Genomic DNA, 17,277 nt, shown 5'->3' on the forward strand with positions numbered 1-17,277 from the left:
ATGATTCTGCCCTTACCCTTACAGTGCTGGAGATGAATGCTTAAATGGCCTATAGTCTCAGAAAGTAAAATGCAGGAGAGTGTTTCAGCTTCATATTAACTATCATATTTACGTTATGCAGGATGTAGCATGCAATAAATGTGAGCAGGGGTGACTGCTCTTGGGTCAACGGGGAAGCAAGCATGGATTAAGAGTATCAATCGTCAGGTTAGTGATGCATGAGTTTTGCTGTGCTAACCATGTTCTAGATAAGGGTAAAAAATTAGGCAGTAGACTGATACACAAATCAGAGGAGATACAATTTCTAATCTTAAAAGCTAACGACTTCAAACACTGAAAATCTAACTTCAAAAAGTAATGCATATGTATTAATTTGGATGGAACTACCAAGTAACTTTCAGAATCCATAGTGCCTTTTTAGTCAATGCCAAACTGAAAGTACTTCTGACATAGCAAATCAAAACCAAAAAAATCTAAAGGTATTACTGCTCAATGCTGGGAGTCTATACAAAAAACTCCACTCCCTAGAAGCTCTCTTTACCCTAGAGAATGCTGATGTCTGTGTGGTCACTGAGACATAGTTTAAAGCCACAGACAGCACACCAACAGTACAAGGTTATAATGCCTTCCACGCATTTAAGCCAGCTACTTCACAGGCAGGGACTAAAGGCGGAGGTGTCTCTATTTCCATCAAAAATAAATATGCTGCAAGGCTGGTCAAACAGGACAATGCACTTGCGCTGCTCCATGTTCAAATCACCATAGGCAAAATCCAATACCACTTCCATGCAAGCTGTAGGCCCCCCTCCATGACCCAGGAAACCCATAACATTTATTAAAACTTATTAGAAACACTAACCATCCAACCCAATATCATATTCATGGGTGACTTTCATTATCCCTCTATTAACTGGGAGTCCTATACAACACCAAATGTACATGCACAAAGATTCTTGGATTTTGTAAAAGCAGACTCCCTGGACTAGATAGTCAATACACCAACCGGGATGAAACCATACTGGATCTGGTCCTCACTAATATGGGATAATGCTGCACACCCCCTACTGTAATGCCTTTCCTGGTAAGGTCAGACCACAAAATGGTCTCCTTTGAAGTAAAAATAAAAGCTGGACCCCCATCTAAGCCTGGAATATTCAGGAACTATTCTAAGGCTAATCTCCTACTATTAAGTGAGAACCTGGCAAAATTTCAAGCCCCCATAAACCCTTAAAACACTGCTGCCTATGCAGAACTTTTCACAGAAACCCTGTACAAGCATGTTAATAGCTGCATAGAGGCAGCTGTACCCACTAGGAAGAAGTACAGAACTAACTAAAAAAATAAGCCATCCTGGTGGAATCAAAAAATCAATAGGCTGTATAACAGAAAGAAGAACATCACGGCAAAAGTTAGGAGGTGCAGCACCCAGCAGGATAAAAACACTCTCATCAAACTAAACAAACAACTCAGAGGATAAATAAAGTCTACCACAGCCAAATTTGAAGTACTTTTGGCCTCCCAGGCCAAGGACAACCACAAAGCATTCTTTAGTTATGTCTGCAACTTCAAAGTCAATACACAACTGTATGCAGAGCTCATTGTAAATGGGGCCACCTATACTGAGCCAGAAGACATAGCAAATCTCCTGGCTGCTAAATTCAGCTCCAACTTTACCACACCTCTCCCCCTCAATCTTCCCTCAGGAAATATCATTAAATATAACTCCCCGTACTATCACTAGGAACAGGTCCTTAATGCTCTCTCTAAGACCAAGAACACTGCATCGGTGGGGCCAGACAATATCTCAGGATGCCTTCTAAATAGCATGAAACATGATCAATCAGGGCCTCAGAATTACTATTTAACTGTATCCTTCAAACAGGCTTCGTGTCTCATGAATGGAGAAAGGAAACTGTCATCCCTCTGCACAACGGTGAGCCAACTACAGACCCATAAGTCTCACTAGTCTTATATGTAAAGCCATAGAAAGAATTATCATGGATATGATCAACAGAGATACAGTAAACCTCCAGACACTGGACCCAACCCAGTTTGGTTTCGTCAAGGGCAGATCATGCCTACTCAACTTTGTGGACTTCTTTGAGAAGGTCACCAAAGCAATGGATGAGGGCAAAATCATTCTCACTGCCTATCTTGACCTGGCCAAGGCATTTGACACAATACCCCACTTGAGCATTGTTGACAAACTCAAGAGGTTAGGTACAAACCCGTATGTCACCCGGTGGATAGCCAACTGTTAGGACCCAGGAAGTTATAATTTGGTAGTCCATCTCTACAAAGAGGCCAGTCACAAGTCCCTCAAGGATCAGTCCTTGGACCACTCCTTTTTGCCATTTACTTCTCAGAAGTCAAGGCTAATGTCAGTGGTCTTTGGCTGACTAAATTTGCAGATGATTGCAAATTAGGAACTGTCATTGAATCTCACACTGACACAAATGTTCTCCAGAAGGGTCTGACACAGACAATCAATTGGTGTCAGAGCTATGGACTAAAATTAATGCCAAGAAATGCATAACAGTATTCTTTGGGAAGTCATTCATCAATGGTAACTATCATACTGACAACACATCCCTTAGAGTTGACCCAGTAGTCAGGGACTTAGGGACACACATAGATAATAATCCAGCCTTTGACCATCACGTGTCTACAGTAGTGAAGAAATCATTCTGTGTTGCACAACTTATAAACAAAGGTATGGTATCTATGTCCATGGAAGTCACTGTTCCACTGTATTTGGCATTTATCAGACCTATCATTGAGTACAATGCCCCCTTTGGCATGTAACTAACCAGGCATATCCAACAATTGGTACATCCATAGAGGTTCCTCACTAAAAGAATACAGGGCATAAGTAAAATGTCCTGTGCAGACTGCTTCAAGGCTCTATCCCTGTATTCTGTTTCTTACAGGCTTTAGAGGGGAAATCTATGCCTGGCAGACAGGGCATTTTCAGACCCCACTCTGATGGACCTCCTGCATATCCACAAAACAAACAGCACCAGAATTATCCATTTTAAGTACTTAAATCTTGCCTTTGATATAAATAGGACCTGCTGGAGAGATATGTATGTATCCCAGAGACTAACCCCATCTATAGAACAGGCTCCCCATCCATGTGAAGCAGAGATCCTCCCTAACCCAATTCAAGTGCAACTTGGACAATGTGCAACTTGGACTGGATGGGAAACTGGAAATTCATCCCTGGTTTGGCACATATGTTTCTAATGGACACAGGTAATCCGTAAATGGTTCGTCTCCCAGGCTCATGCTTACACTTATCAAGGGTATCAGAACTTGTCAGAGATTTGAGATGCATGGCTAGGCTTAAAAAGGCCCCTGTGGTTGTTAGCCTAGTAAACACCTATGAACCTATAAAGTTAATTTTAAAAACATAATCACTATGAATTTACATTCATTGGCTTTAAATCTCAAACTACTGAAAATGAAATGTTTCCTTTTCCCACTGTTGTGCGATCCCAAAGTTGGTGTACACAGTTGAATTTTGTTTAATTTTCTGGTACAATTCTAATGATTTAGTGTTATGCATAAGAAGAAACCTCTAGCAACAGTACCAAAAAAAAGGGTTATCACACATTTACATTAAGTATCCCAAATAAAGTATAATGATGGAAACATCATCTTCTTTCGGCTGTTCCCGTTAGGGGTCGCAACAGCGGATCATCTGTTTCCATTTCTTCCTGTCCTCTGCATCATGCTCTTTCACACCAACCGCCTGCATGTCCTCTCTCACCACATCCATAAACCTCATCTTAGGCCTTCCTCTTTTCCTCTTACTTGGCAGCTCCATCCTTAGCATCCTTTTCCCAATATTACCAGCATCCCTCCTCAGCACATGTCCAAACCAACGCAATCTTGCCTCTCTTGCTTTGTCTCCAAACTGTCCAACCTGAGCTGACCCTCTAATATACTGATTCCTAACCCTGTCCATCCTAGTCACACCCAGTGCAAATCTTAACATCTTTAACTCTGCCACATCCAGCTCTGACTCCTGCCTTTTCGACAATGCTACCGTCTCCAACCCATATAACATAGCTGGTCTCACTACCCTCTTGTAGACCTTCCCTTTCACTCTTACTGGTACCCGTCTGTCACAAATCACTCCTGACACTCTTCTCCACCCATTCCACCCTGCCTGTACTCTCTTCTTCACCTCTCTTCCACATTCACCATTACTCTGAACTGTTGATCCCAAGTACTTAAACTCATCCACCTTTACCAACTCTACTCCCTGCATCCTCAACATTCCTCTACCCTCCCTCTCATTTACACACATATATTCTGTTTTAGCCCTGCTGACCTTCATTCCTCTCCTGATGATGATGATGATGATGATGAAAACATACAAATTCAAATTTAACAAAAAAAATTACATTCAAAGACATTTAATGACGTTCAAGAATTATAACATCAGCTAGCTTTGACTGATACATATATTTTATTACGGGTTATACTGTCTTCACAATATGTGTATACAATTATACTGAAATAACAATAGACTTACTCTTGTTTTGGCATCAATTTTTGCTCTGCGGTCCAACAACAGTTTGACCATGTTTGTATTGCCTCTCTTTGACGCAACGTGCAATGGCGTTATATCATTCTGTAATCAAATAGTAAACAGTAAGCAAATAATAAACAGTAAGAAAATACATATGACTAAGGCAGAATCAATTTAAAGATAAAACACTTTAAATATTTTGTTTTATAATGTGTTTCATTCTTCTTATTATTTCCGTGCCTCTTGCATTTGCAAATTAAAACACTGCATCTAAATTGTTTTTATAAAAGAAATGCATTTACTATCTAAGTCACAGTACACATAATCATCAAAAGATAAATATAGGCCAGTAACTCATAACCATAAAGTCTATAAAACATTTGCTACACTTTGTGTTGCATTCAATTAAATGCCGATATGCTACATGTACAAACTGATTACTACATAGCTGAGCAATACAATAACATTTAAATGCTCTATCAGAGATCACTACATTAAGTAGGTATATATAATTAACAAACTTACTTTTCTGCATTGAACAGCACACCTCACTTCATAAATAAACTTAAATGTGCACGTTGAGCAAGAGATTACCCTTTTTAAGTAGATGCAAACTCTATATTATCTTTATCCTCTGGTTTAAAACATTATTAAGTAAGACAACCACGTTAAGAAAAGGAAACACTAGATATTTTATAGTTAATTTTATTCCACTCATACTGCTGCCTTTGTGGCCATCTACAGGCACCTCACCTATAATCTTACCCTCAAATGTTACTCCACTGTGGGAGCAGGCTGGTTGACCTACGGTTTTGTTTTCATTTACTCGTACTTTAGGGACACCTAACTCTACAAAACATAGGTCAGGCAGATTATAAATTCTCAAGCATCAGAGGAAAGGCCAACATGCTGTCTGCTTTAATGTAAAATGACATGGAAAGGACATCAACTATATGATGAAATCCAACATTGTCATATCCTGAAATGGCAAATGTCAGGAAGTTAGCATAATAAGACTTTATTCCCTTAACGAGTCCGTCACATTATATAAGACCCCATGCAGTTGTACTTTACTCAGATTTAAAAATGTATGCATCTATACTTAAGCTGTCATCTTCTCATAGATAATTAACAGATATCATACAGTTCCATGCAGAGGATTAATGCAGTGAACTGTGAACAAATTTTAACCTGTTGACAAGGGCTTGATTGAAGAGAATCCTTCTTGGAGAAAAGGTTAACAGGGAGGAGTATGACTGGGGGAAAAAAGTCTGAAAGCAACATGACAGCAATTAGAAAATGCATTACTGATAACAAGATTAAAACAGGGAAGTAATAAACAGATACCGAGCGAAGTATAATGAAAGCAGTGAATAACAGTTTGATTCTTGTACTGGTGATAATACTGGGGATCGATAAAAATGGTACAAGGCTGAATAACTGGATCTTCATTTTTAACTATTTTACTCTTGTGCTGGCATGGTTTGGCCAGATGAAACTAGGCAGAAGGATCAGCGTGTATGGATTTCTGGTCACCTCTTGTGGGGGTCTATATTAGATAATCAAACGTTTAAAAGTTCGACTGTCATATGGTCAACACCATATGATCGAACTTTTAAAAGTTCGAATATCTAATAAAAAAAAAATAAAACTACACAAATACCCTACCTGAATGTTTTAAAAAGGGGGGCAAGCCCCCCACACATACCAACTCCAAGATCACACTACAGTGCAGGAAAGGGAAATCTTCTCATTCCGTGCTGTACGGAGATCTTCGTTAAAACGTTCGAGCTTTCAAATATTCAGTCATATGGTGTCAACCATATGACAGTCGAACTTTTTAAAGTTTGATCATTTAATACAGACCGTCTTGTGGTCATGGCTGAGCCTGACTGCAGCTGTTATGCCATTTACTTGCTAAATGTGCATGACCACATGCTTATTGTTACTCTTCATGCGTATCACTCTCTCAGGAGCTGGTAGTCTGGCCATCAGTGTCAGGAAATGTAAGAAAGGAATGTGTATAAAGGGTGAATATGTGTGTACATGTGAGCAAGCTTCGTGAGTTATTAAAGTGTGATAATATTGCTGAGAATCAAATGGATTTAGTTAAATGTACTGTTTCTTTTTTCTGCATTACATTGATGCAAACATTGATTTACATAAGAACCAGGGCAAAGACTGACTACTTCTTGCTTACAATTAGTCACTATAATTTTCTTAATGGGGAGTACTAAAAAGGGTGGCCTTCCTCATCCATTCTTCACTGGGTTACAGAAGTTGGCCTACAAGTGTTGCACACAGATTAAACCAAGTAAGCTCCATAAGCTGGATATCTAGGGGTGTCACTTCAGAAGGAAGGATGAAGTGTTTCTGACCGGGCAGAGGTTGGCTATGTTTACTTGAAGCAAAATGTTTAACCACATAGGAGGGGCTCCTGCTAAGTGCTTACAAGGGAGGGTGAGGTCTTGCCCTTTTATAACACAAAAGTAGGAATGAAAGCAGAATTTAGATCTTGCCCAGTTTGTCTACCCACTGAGATGGCCAGACCATCTCCTATGAGGAAAAAATATTTGGAGAAGGAAATGGCATTCTTTGAAGATCATGGAATTATAAATACTAGTGAATAGTATAGGATACTCGTTGCGGTGGTGCAGCGGTTACCATTGTCACATCACAGCAAAAGGCTCTCTGGTTCGAGTCTTGGCTGGAGCGCCTTCTGTATGGAGTCTGCATGTCCTCCCTGCGAGCGACGGAACACTAAAAAGACATGCAGGTAGGTGTGCTAATGCATGTGTGCCTTCTCTGAAGGTTGGGCGCTGAGCTGGCAACTTGACACCGTAAAAATCCATTGCCAATCATAAGAGGACCAGAGATTCACTGTGGTGACCCCTAACTGGGAAAAGCTGAAAGACTAAGTGAATAGTATAGGATAACCATGAGAGGGCCTCTCTGCAGTGAAATAATATTGGAAATGTTCCACAGGACTGTGTAGCCCATGTGAAAGTTCTGAGCAAAAGAATTCCTTCCATACTTTAGTTTTCCCTGGTTTCATCCAATACACACTAATGCAGTGGCTAATATAATGATCTTCACTTTTAGAAGAATGGTATAACACTCACCTAATCACTCCTGTTGTGGTTTATGGAATCCTAGGCTTACTAATACTACATAAATTGCAGAAGTTCTGATACAATACTACAATGTCCCATTCTCATCTTATCTCTACCCCATTCACCCACTGAAAACACTCCATTACAGAACTTACATTTTGACTTTTGTAATACTGTATTTTGAAAGTGTATTTATATTGTATTTTTGATTTTGTATTATTGTATTTAACCTTGTTGATGTTTTTAAGCTCTCTGAATGCACGCATGCTCAATGTATTTTTAATCTCTGTATCATATTTTTGTGGAGCTTTTTTCCCCCAGGCCTCCACTGAAAATGGGTCTCTGACCGAGTGGACTTTCCCAGTCAATAAATAAATAAATAACCACAACAGTTAGTTTCATATAAGGATGGCAAAAGAGCACTAATCATTTTCAATCAGTTTTGCAAGCCATCAGTTAATTAATTTAAGAGCTGCAGTGTTTACAACGTATTTAATGACAGCTTATTATACTGGTGCTGTTTCAACAGAAATGACAACAAAATGATGGTCATAGTAGCCACAATATTATACAACAAAAAAGTTAAACATAATATTATACAATAAACATGTTCTTACTGATGAACAACAATGTATTAACACAAACCTGTAAATGTGCTGGTGCGGCAAAAAGGCACAGAATTTTTCTAGAGCATGTGGAATAGATAGAAAAGAACTTCAAGTATCAAAGAAAGGGCAGAGAAGATCACACACAACTTGAAATTCTGTACTTGGTATAAAAACAGTAGCACAAGTGTATGACGTACACAGGTTCATAGGTTCATAGGTTAGTACTAGGCTATCAGCCCTAGGGCCTATACAAGCCTAGCCATAACAATTCCCTGAATATTTCTTCCCACATTATTTACTTTCCTGGACCCCTGTCTAGCAGGGCGACTGACGTGATCCCTGGGGTGAATTTCCTTTCTCCCATCCAATCGTCAAGGTTCCTCTTGAAGAGGTCCAAAGAGGCACTCTGCTTGACATGTATGGGCAATCTATTCCAGAGTCTGGGGAGTCTCTGGGTCAGGAACCTATCCCTCCAACATGTTTTGTTTATTGTGATGACAAGGTTTAGATCCCTGGAGCGTGTAGCTCTGAGGGATTGGGATTTCTTTAAGTGTAGCATGTCCAACAGCTCTGGGTTTGACATGGCCTTGTATGTTAAGCAGAGATCGCCTCTGAGTAGACGATATGCGACAGAGTATAGCTGGAGTTTTTTAAGGCGGTCAGCATAGCGCATCTGCTTTAGGCCTGTGATTCTTTTAGTGAGGTATTTCTGAGGCCTTTCCAGTTGTTGCAGATGTCTTGAGAGGTACATACCAAATGGGGCATTGTATTCTATAATGGGTCTAATGAGGGATGAGTACAGTGGGACAATGACCTCCTTTTTTCTGGATGAAAAGCCCTTCGTGATGAGGTGTGCCACATAGAAGGATTTCCTGACTGTTGTGGCGATGTGGTTATCGAAGGTGAGACCACTGTCCACCTGTGTCCCTAAGTCTCATCACACTTTCTGTGTTTAGTGTACTGCCACCTATATGGTAATTCATGGATACATGTTTTTTCCCAAAGGGGATAACAATACATTTCTTGGCATTGAGCTTGAGCCCATGGCTCTGGCACCAAGCATCTGTTTCTGTAAGGCCCTTTTGTAGAGTATCCACATCATTTGGGGATTCAATAATGGCTCCCAGTTTGCAGTCATCTGCAAACTTTGTTAGCCAGAGTCCCTTAGTGTTGACCTGTACTTCAGAGAAGTAGATGCCAAACAAGAGCGTCCCCAGGATTGAATCCTGAGGTATTCCACTTGTCACTTGTCTGGAGCTGGATTTGGAGTCGGCTACTTTTACAGTGTGGGTTCTATCAGTAAGCCATTTACCTCTAAACAGCCATTATCAAATAGAATTTTTTACTCAGCGGAAGGACCAAGCATAACACAGTGTTTAAAGCTATGTTCCAGACAATAGACTGGTTAGAAAAATGTAAACTAAATCACTCTATAGACTCTGTATAATAATTATGATCTGATGCTGACACTGTAATGTCCAGATCAGGTTCAACCCCCCATTCAGCTATATCTTACCAGCAGAGCCCTACTTTAATGTCAGCACTTGAAATGCTGAGTGCCGACAAGCTAAGAAAAAAATGATCAGATATGCAAAAATGTGAATCTCAAGCATCAGTCTTCTTTTTTTGCAGAAGGGAAAGCCCCTGTATACCTCTAAACTTACAGATACTAACTCTGAGACTGTCATACCTTGGAGAAAAAGGGAATATTCTGGGAGATGGCATCTTGGACATAGTATATGTAAGTCCGATCTTTCAGCTATCAAGTCTCTGTATTTGGGACTTTCTCTAGTGGTTCCCAGCATTTCAATTTGCTACCCTTACCAGCACTATGAATGAAATCTGTAGTACTGATTAATAAATAATTCTGATGAATTCCAGAACTCTTTTCACATAGACAGTGGGGAAACCAAGTTTCCTATCTGACATAATCCCATAATCAAGTTAAAAATAATGTTAGGCTCATTTTCTGGGTTACTACTAATGTTGCAGGAGGATATCTTAGTCAGTGAATCCATACGTATAAAATCATAAACACAGCATTTTCTGAAAGAATTAACGAATTCCAGTAACAGTTCTTAGTAAGAAAATGAGAACGCTGCCAGAAGCTGCTTGTACTTCAAATCCACTGCTCTGCTGGGCTGTTGCCAGCGCTGTAAAGCTGATCTCCGCACTGAAATTAACAGTTGTTCAGATGAATGTAAGTTCAAGACATACTTGGAGTTTCTTGGAGTATATTCATAAAACCAAATGACTAGCACCTGTTCGCATTTATTTTAAAATGTAGATCCAAAGGAAATTACTAGTATAGTTGTACTTTATCGTACCTCTAAATAGCTGTCACACCAGTTAGATATTACCAGGAGATGCATCTTTTGATTATATCTTGACCTACACAGTAGTAATTTTCCTGAATTACTCTTTAAGAGATCAGCATTATTTTATCATTTGTTTTACCATAAAATATCATGCTGGGAATCTAGCTTAGAGTAGCACTATTGTGAATGTTCTCTTAGTCGCCTAAGACAATGTCAGCAGATTATTTTTAATTATATGCATCCTTTGATTTTGTTTCTATTTTACTTGCGATTCCATAAACAAAGTCTTATGACCCCTTTTGATTTATTTATTTACTTATTTCAGTTTGATGACTAGGGAAGTCCACTGAGCCTAAAAAGAGCCCGTTTTCAGCGAAGGGCTGGGGAGAAAAGCTCCAGTAACAATTACAAACATATTAGCATATACACATACAAAACTAAGAAGTCATACAGCTTTATGCAGCATTCTACAGTAAAAAAAAGTCGACATTCTACAATAATAGTAATAAAAGCTAGCAACTGTACAGTCTAAGAGTCATTAACGGTGAATTACAACTGAAATTATACATTGCACAATAATAGTAGTAAAAATCTATCAACAGAATAGTCTAAGGGTCATTAACAGTGAATTACAATTGAGGCCGAGAAAATGTTGGAAATAAACTATTAACAAAATTTAGAGGTTAAGGAGTAGTAGCAGGGAAAATGATGTGAGTGCAGAGATGATGCACAGAGTTAGAAGGTGGGTTTTGATATAGTAGGGTTCTATGTGGGGAAGGAGTGAGGGCATTCCCACTTTGAAGATAGGTAGGAATGGAGGATGGATTTAAAGTTAGAGTGGTTATGAATATTTTTAAGGGAGAGAGGAAGACAGTTCCATAGTTTAGCTAAGGAGCAGGATAGCAGAGAGTGTCCAGGTGGCCGTAAAGTTTTGTAGATTTTGATCAGGTTCAGATTTTCTGACCTAAGTGGCCAATAAGGAATACAGGGAGTTAAGGAGATGAAGAGAGAGGGACAGGAGGATGGGTTAAATATGAGCTTATGGGCAGTAGTGAGTATAAGGAGGTTCAGATAGTTGGGAAGCTTGAGTCATTGTAGTGAGTGGAGGGAGATGCAGTGATTGGATGAGTTCCTAGAGTTGGTGGAGAATTTGCAGATTTTACTGTAGCAGGCTTCTAACTGAGTTTGAAGGCTGAGCTGAAGATTCGAGTACAGAGTAGCGCCATACATTAGGGATAGGAGAAGGGATGTGGAGGCAAGGGTACTTCTGGTGGAGGGGGTGAGATAACGGTTATGCCTATATAGGAGTCCTAATTTTTGGTAGGTTTTTTGATATTAGGTTGGATGTGGATATCGAATTTTAGATGTTCTTCAATAATGACAGCGAGCCGAATAATGATTACCAAGAAAGTAATGATGAATAATGATTGCAAGTAATTTATAATTTTTTTCTAATTTTCTTGCCTAGCTGAAATCCTCCTTTATTTGTTTGATCTCTAATTCACATAACCAGCTTATTATGTATTCAAGAATGGACGTCAAGAAAGTCAGCTCAAGAGCGATGTTTCAGAGGTGAATCTTGGCATCAATGCCAAGAACACATAACACAGAGTTACAACTGGAGACCTATTCATAATTCATTGTAGCACTTTATATGCTCCACGTATCGTCGATTGCAGAAAGAAAAGAGAGGTTAATACGAGGATTCAAGAACGGACCTCACTGCCCCTGGCAAGAGTTAGATACAGTATTTTGTGATTTAGAGGCAATGGGGAAAGCCTGCATTATCAATTAATTTGCAAGTTTCTGAATTACCATTAATTACCATTAATGCAAATCAGCACTTTCCTGTGACAGTTAATACTAGCAGGTCATGCATTTCATTGTCCCAGGCATACACTCCCCATTCATTCTCTCACACAAACATTTGCCTATCCTGCCCTTGAGTTAGTAAACATCTCAGAAGTCTCCTCATATATTTGTCCCTGCCTTCATAAATCAGGGATCTTTAGAATCAGGCAATAATGGCAAACATTAGATTTGCAGTCTTGTTGGTGTTTCTAGACTGCATACTGATGACTCTGCTATTGCTCTATTAATCTTTTTAAGTGAGCCCCAGTAATACTTGAAATAATGCCCCTGGTCATCAAGTGTTCCTCCTGGGTATTTACTGAAGACCCTCCCCACTGTCCTTCGTGATTCAGAGACTATTGCAACCATTGGACCATGCCAGACATTACAGCATAATATGTCTTATTAACACAAATCAGACTAAGTAAAAATAAAATGATGACACTGTTCCCAAAATATTCTAAGAATTCAAGGACTCTCAGCAATGCCATTTTAAGTACATTCAAATGACATATGTGTGTGTGTGTGTTTGTATTTACTTTGTCCATGCTAAATTCATTATGGGGTCAAAAAGTACGCTGTAGAAACATGTGAAACAGACTGAAAAAACAAATCTTGACAGGCCTAATTAGGATTTTTCATGCAAGCCCAGATAATGAACAAACAGACTTGGTGTAGAGGATTGATGCCATATTGAGAATGTGTGGAATTTTACATCTTAAAATCCATGAATCATAATATTTCTCAGCAATCACAGATTAAATGACATTCTAACATCTCTAATCGTTGGTCAGAATCCAACTCAATTTCTACTGGATAGCGAGTCATCTCTTTTTATGGTGATTTTCTGATTCAAGAAGGTGTACAGGCATTATTTGTTGGTGTTTTTATTTTACTGTATATTTTACGTCTCCAGCAGTTATTACTGTTCTTTTTTCATTTTATAGCCTCTATTTATACTGCAGTATAATATATTTAAATTATTAATCACTGCCTAAACATCCCAGGGTTCCTGACTTTCTCCCCCCTACATCTCATCTTCGCTGAGGGCATTTAAGCATGTATTCCTCCCAAAGAAACACGCATCCACTGCCTGAAATCAACAGAGACAAAAACATCCTATAATTTTGTCTTTATTACCTTATAAAACTAGGCAGCTCTTTCAAAACCATGAATTCTGCTAATCCCACTGAGGAGAACCAATAACACAATTTAAAGGACTAGTATGAGTAGAACTGAAAAACGTATAGTTGTCTTGTCATGAGGTTCTACACAACCCAGCAACAAATTCACTACTTATTACTGATTGTATTTTTTCTCAGCCTGAATGCTGTTATGGGGACAGACATCCTGATATGATCTTGTTTTGTTTAACAAGCTATTTTTACCCATAATGCACTGTGAGGGCACAGCTGTTGAGCAATTCATCCCAGCCATTCCTGTCAGATAACAGCTCCTTTCATTTAGAATGAAAGTAATTAGAAATACCAGTAAGTATGAGAAACCATAATAGAAATATTAGAAACTTGTAATAAAAGTATCAGCGAATGGTTTGCAGTGGTGCTTACATATTTGTCTCCTACACACTTTACACCATCTGTAAAAAGTGTTTGCAGAAATGAGCCCACAGTGATAGTGCAATGTCAAACAGAATAAAAATGATGCATGCAGTGTTAGGTAACGACAATTCTGGGTTGTGTTTAGTCATGTCATACTGTCTAGCAAACACTATACAGAAGGAAGGGTGTAATGGGTTATAGTCATCATCATTTAAACATGGCTGACATTGCAACTTTGGTAGGAGGGGTGTCACTAGAGCTAGAGATGGGGGGTTTGTGTCATATACAATGTCCTCCAATTACAGAGAAGAACTTGCACTATGGGAACATGACAAGATGGGGGTGCCAGTATAGGAGCATGAACTGCAGCCACTAATCTGAAAAAGACAAGGATGTTGTGCTATTATGTGAGCAGAAACTGTAAAGAATATTCAAGGAGGTTGTCCTGCAAAATTCAGACTGGCATTTGTGTTCACATAAAATGCGTGTTGGTGGAGTGAGATACCCCTTGACGCACAAGTGCAGTAGATTGTGTACCCTGCAAATGCCTTTCAAAGTAGCCACCTTGGCACATATTTACCCCTGACCATGGACAACAGTACTGGATAGGCACTGATGTTGTCACTAGTTATCCTCCACAAAGAGGTGACTACAGAAAGATGTATCCTACTGAAGTCTTCATGAGACCTAGCATGTCATCATCCATGGATGCCACAGCCTCACCACTGGATTTGTATACCACACCAAGCATTTCCTTCTTGGCAGTGGTGGCAAAAGACTATGAATGAATAAATAATAGCCCTGCACATCTGCTGGTTGAGCCTTAGTGCCACCACATTTCAGGGATCATCTGTGATATTTGAAGATACCAGTATCCCTTATTAGCCCCCCCCCCAAAGTAAGTATACACACGTGAGATGCACTGTGCCACATGGAAAGCATTGTTGCTGCTTTCAAGCATGGTAGGTCCCCCAGTGATGGGGATGGGAATTGTTTAAGCTGTCCAGCTACAGCTCAGGTATGACTGAAGTGAGGAGAAGGGCAATTCATGGGAGAGGGAAGACAGTGCTTGTCTGTCATTTGACTGTGACTCAGTCTGTACCTTTGCCTCATCATCACCATACCCTGCACAGGTGCAGACATCACCCTGTTGCTCTAAACCAGCCTGTACATTCATCACCATAGCAATGGTCTAGTCTGTGAATATACAAGACAAGACAGAGCACACTGTATCACAATACAAATTCTATATGTAAAGTCCTCTGTCATACATGCAAACAGTGGTACACACTATGCAGACAAAGAAAAAACATAAACCATCACTGGCACTTCCATGTACCTATATGTCTAACATACTTATCAGAAATGTATGCAGAGGCATATGTGGCCTGCCAATGCGCACTTTACACAGATACTATACAGACGTGCAATAGAGTTCTAAACTTGGTGTACCACCTCCTGGGGCATATGAGAGTTGTCAGATCCAGGAATTTGTGTCCATTCTGAGTCTCGCTCAAAATCTGGGGGATGCAAAATAATTGCATCTTCCAGAACATTTTCTGCAGAACATTAAGAAATCATTCTTCTTCTATTAAAATTATGAAAGATAATGAAGGCTTTTAGCAAGGTCCAGCAAAAAATGCTCTTGTCTCTTCCACTCTGATTTCATACAGTGCAGACCAGCCCTTGTTCAGGTGTTACTCCTGATAAAACTGGGCTTGAATGAACAGCCACTGATGTTGACATAGACAGATGTATCAGTGCTGGTTGTGGTCTTGATGTCAGGACCACCACCTTTGAAGAGAACATTTTCTTCATCAACTTTGATGATTATATTAATAGCTTTGCACAAGATGCTGCCAGCATCATGAGTTGTTTTTGTGTCAGCTTTCTGGGGTTGGTTTAGAACTGATATTGTCAGGGCCAATGTATTGTTGCAGGTGTACTTCCATACTTTAGGCTAAAGATGCTTGACATTTGGTCTATGCTTAGAAATAGCTTAACCCCATTGCTGAGGTTGAGTTTGAGGCCTGGGATGTGGTATCTACACTAATCTCAATACTGTTCAAGCAGACTATCTTGCATTTATAATCCCTCCACACTTGTTCTAACTGCAATACGAACCTTTATAAGAAATATTTCTTTGCATTGTCCTTTAGGCAGCAACCTTTTCAATCAGCAGAACAGAGGGGTCAAAAGATTTAGCAAGATCAATGCTGGATTTCTGGGTCAATAGAGACTTCTGCATCATTGTCACACTCATTAGCTCTCAAGTCCAGTAGCATTAGAACAAGAAAAGGCACTTTGACTACCCTCAGGAGTCTCCTTTACCAGATGGTGATGACAGCATTACTTCCTCACCACTCACCCAAATAATCCAGAGTTTGGGATGTTGTTGAGATAATAAGGCAGAGAGGGAAATGCCTCTCAGACCAAACAACAGAAACAACAAGGAGAAATTAATAGTAGGCACTAAACAGCCTATAATTGCAAAGTACCTTGCTAAGGAAACAGCTCCTATACTTTACAAAGAAAAAAAAAAAAAAAGCCCCAAACCAGGCATGTCCAAGGTTCAGCTTCCGGTGATTTCTCCTGTCCACCTGGTGAATCTAGGCATACTGGGGCAATGCAGCAATTGCCTCATGTACACAGACAACCCTCTCCTCCTACCACCCAACACTACAACCTGTGAGAGATGCACTTACATAGCCAAAATGGAAGCAAAGCTCTCTCCACCCAAGATTGTGTTAAACAGTCAAGAGGAGAAGGTTAACACCCACACTACACCTCAAGCAACACATAGCCCTTCTAAACCCGCACCACCAACACCCACATATAGCAACACTAAATCCACATATGCAGAGGCCCTTAACTGTAACCTGCCCAAGCAACAAAGACCTCTGAAGCTGAAACGCAAACAAACACCAATCACAACCAATGTGTCACATAGTTCACAACACCAGTGTGCCACCCAGCAACAGCCCCTAAGGCAAGACAATGTACCTAACACTTTAGTCATAGGTGACTCTATAGTCCTGCACACTGATGTCCCTCTCACCAGGTTGAATAAGGAGAAAATTACAGTCAGCTGCCTGTCGGGTGCCAGGATCCGCCACATAATGCATGCACTCAAGTCACTCCACAACAAGTACAAATATGACTCTGTCATTGTCCATGTTGGAGTGAATGACTTGAGACGTACCTCCCTGGACTACATGAAGAGAGACATGGAAGAGCTCTCAGATCATGTGGCCCAGGCAAGTATGACCCTAGCCCTGAGTAGCATCC

The 17,277-nt window shown here is 39.9% G+C and overlaps 1 protein-coding gene across 7 annotated transcripts in view; it reads right to left on the reverse strand.

Moving 5' to 3' along the window:
* ANK3 (ankyrin 3) overlaps nt 1-17,277 on the reverse strand; it is a 2,432,060-nt gene that overhangs the window by 1,117,139 nt on the left and 1,297,644 nt on the right. For all 7 annotated transcript variants that reach the window (XM_044056400.1, XM_044056402.1, XM_044056401.1 and 4 more), the window contains one exon: nt 4,544-4,642. In XM_044056400.1, the coding sequence (XP_043912335.1) occupies nt 4,544-4,642 (99 nt within the window). The remainder of the gene's footprint in view (nt 1-4,543; nt 4,643-17,277) is intronic.

The sequence above is a fragment of the Protopterus annectens genome, chromosome 14.part0 (assembly GCF_019279795.1).
Source record: "Protopterus annectens isolate FY-2018-M chromosome 14.part0, PAN1.0, whole genome shotgun sequence".
NCBI classification, from domain to species: Eukaryota; Metazoa; Chordata; order Ceratodontiformes; family Protopteridae; genus Protopterus; species Protopterus annectens.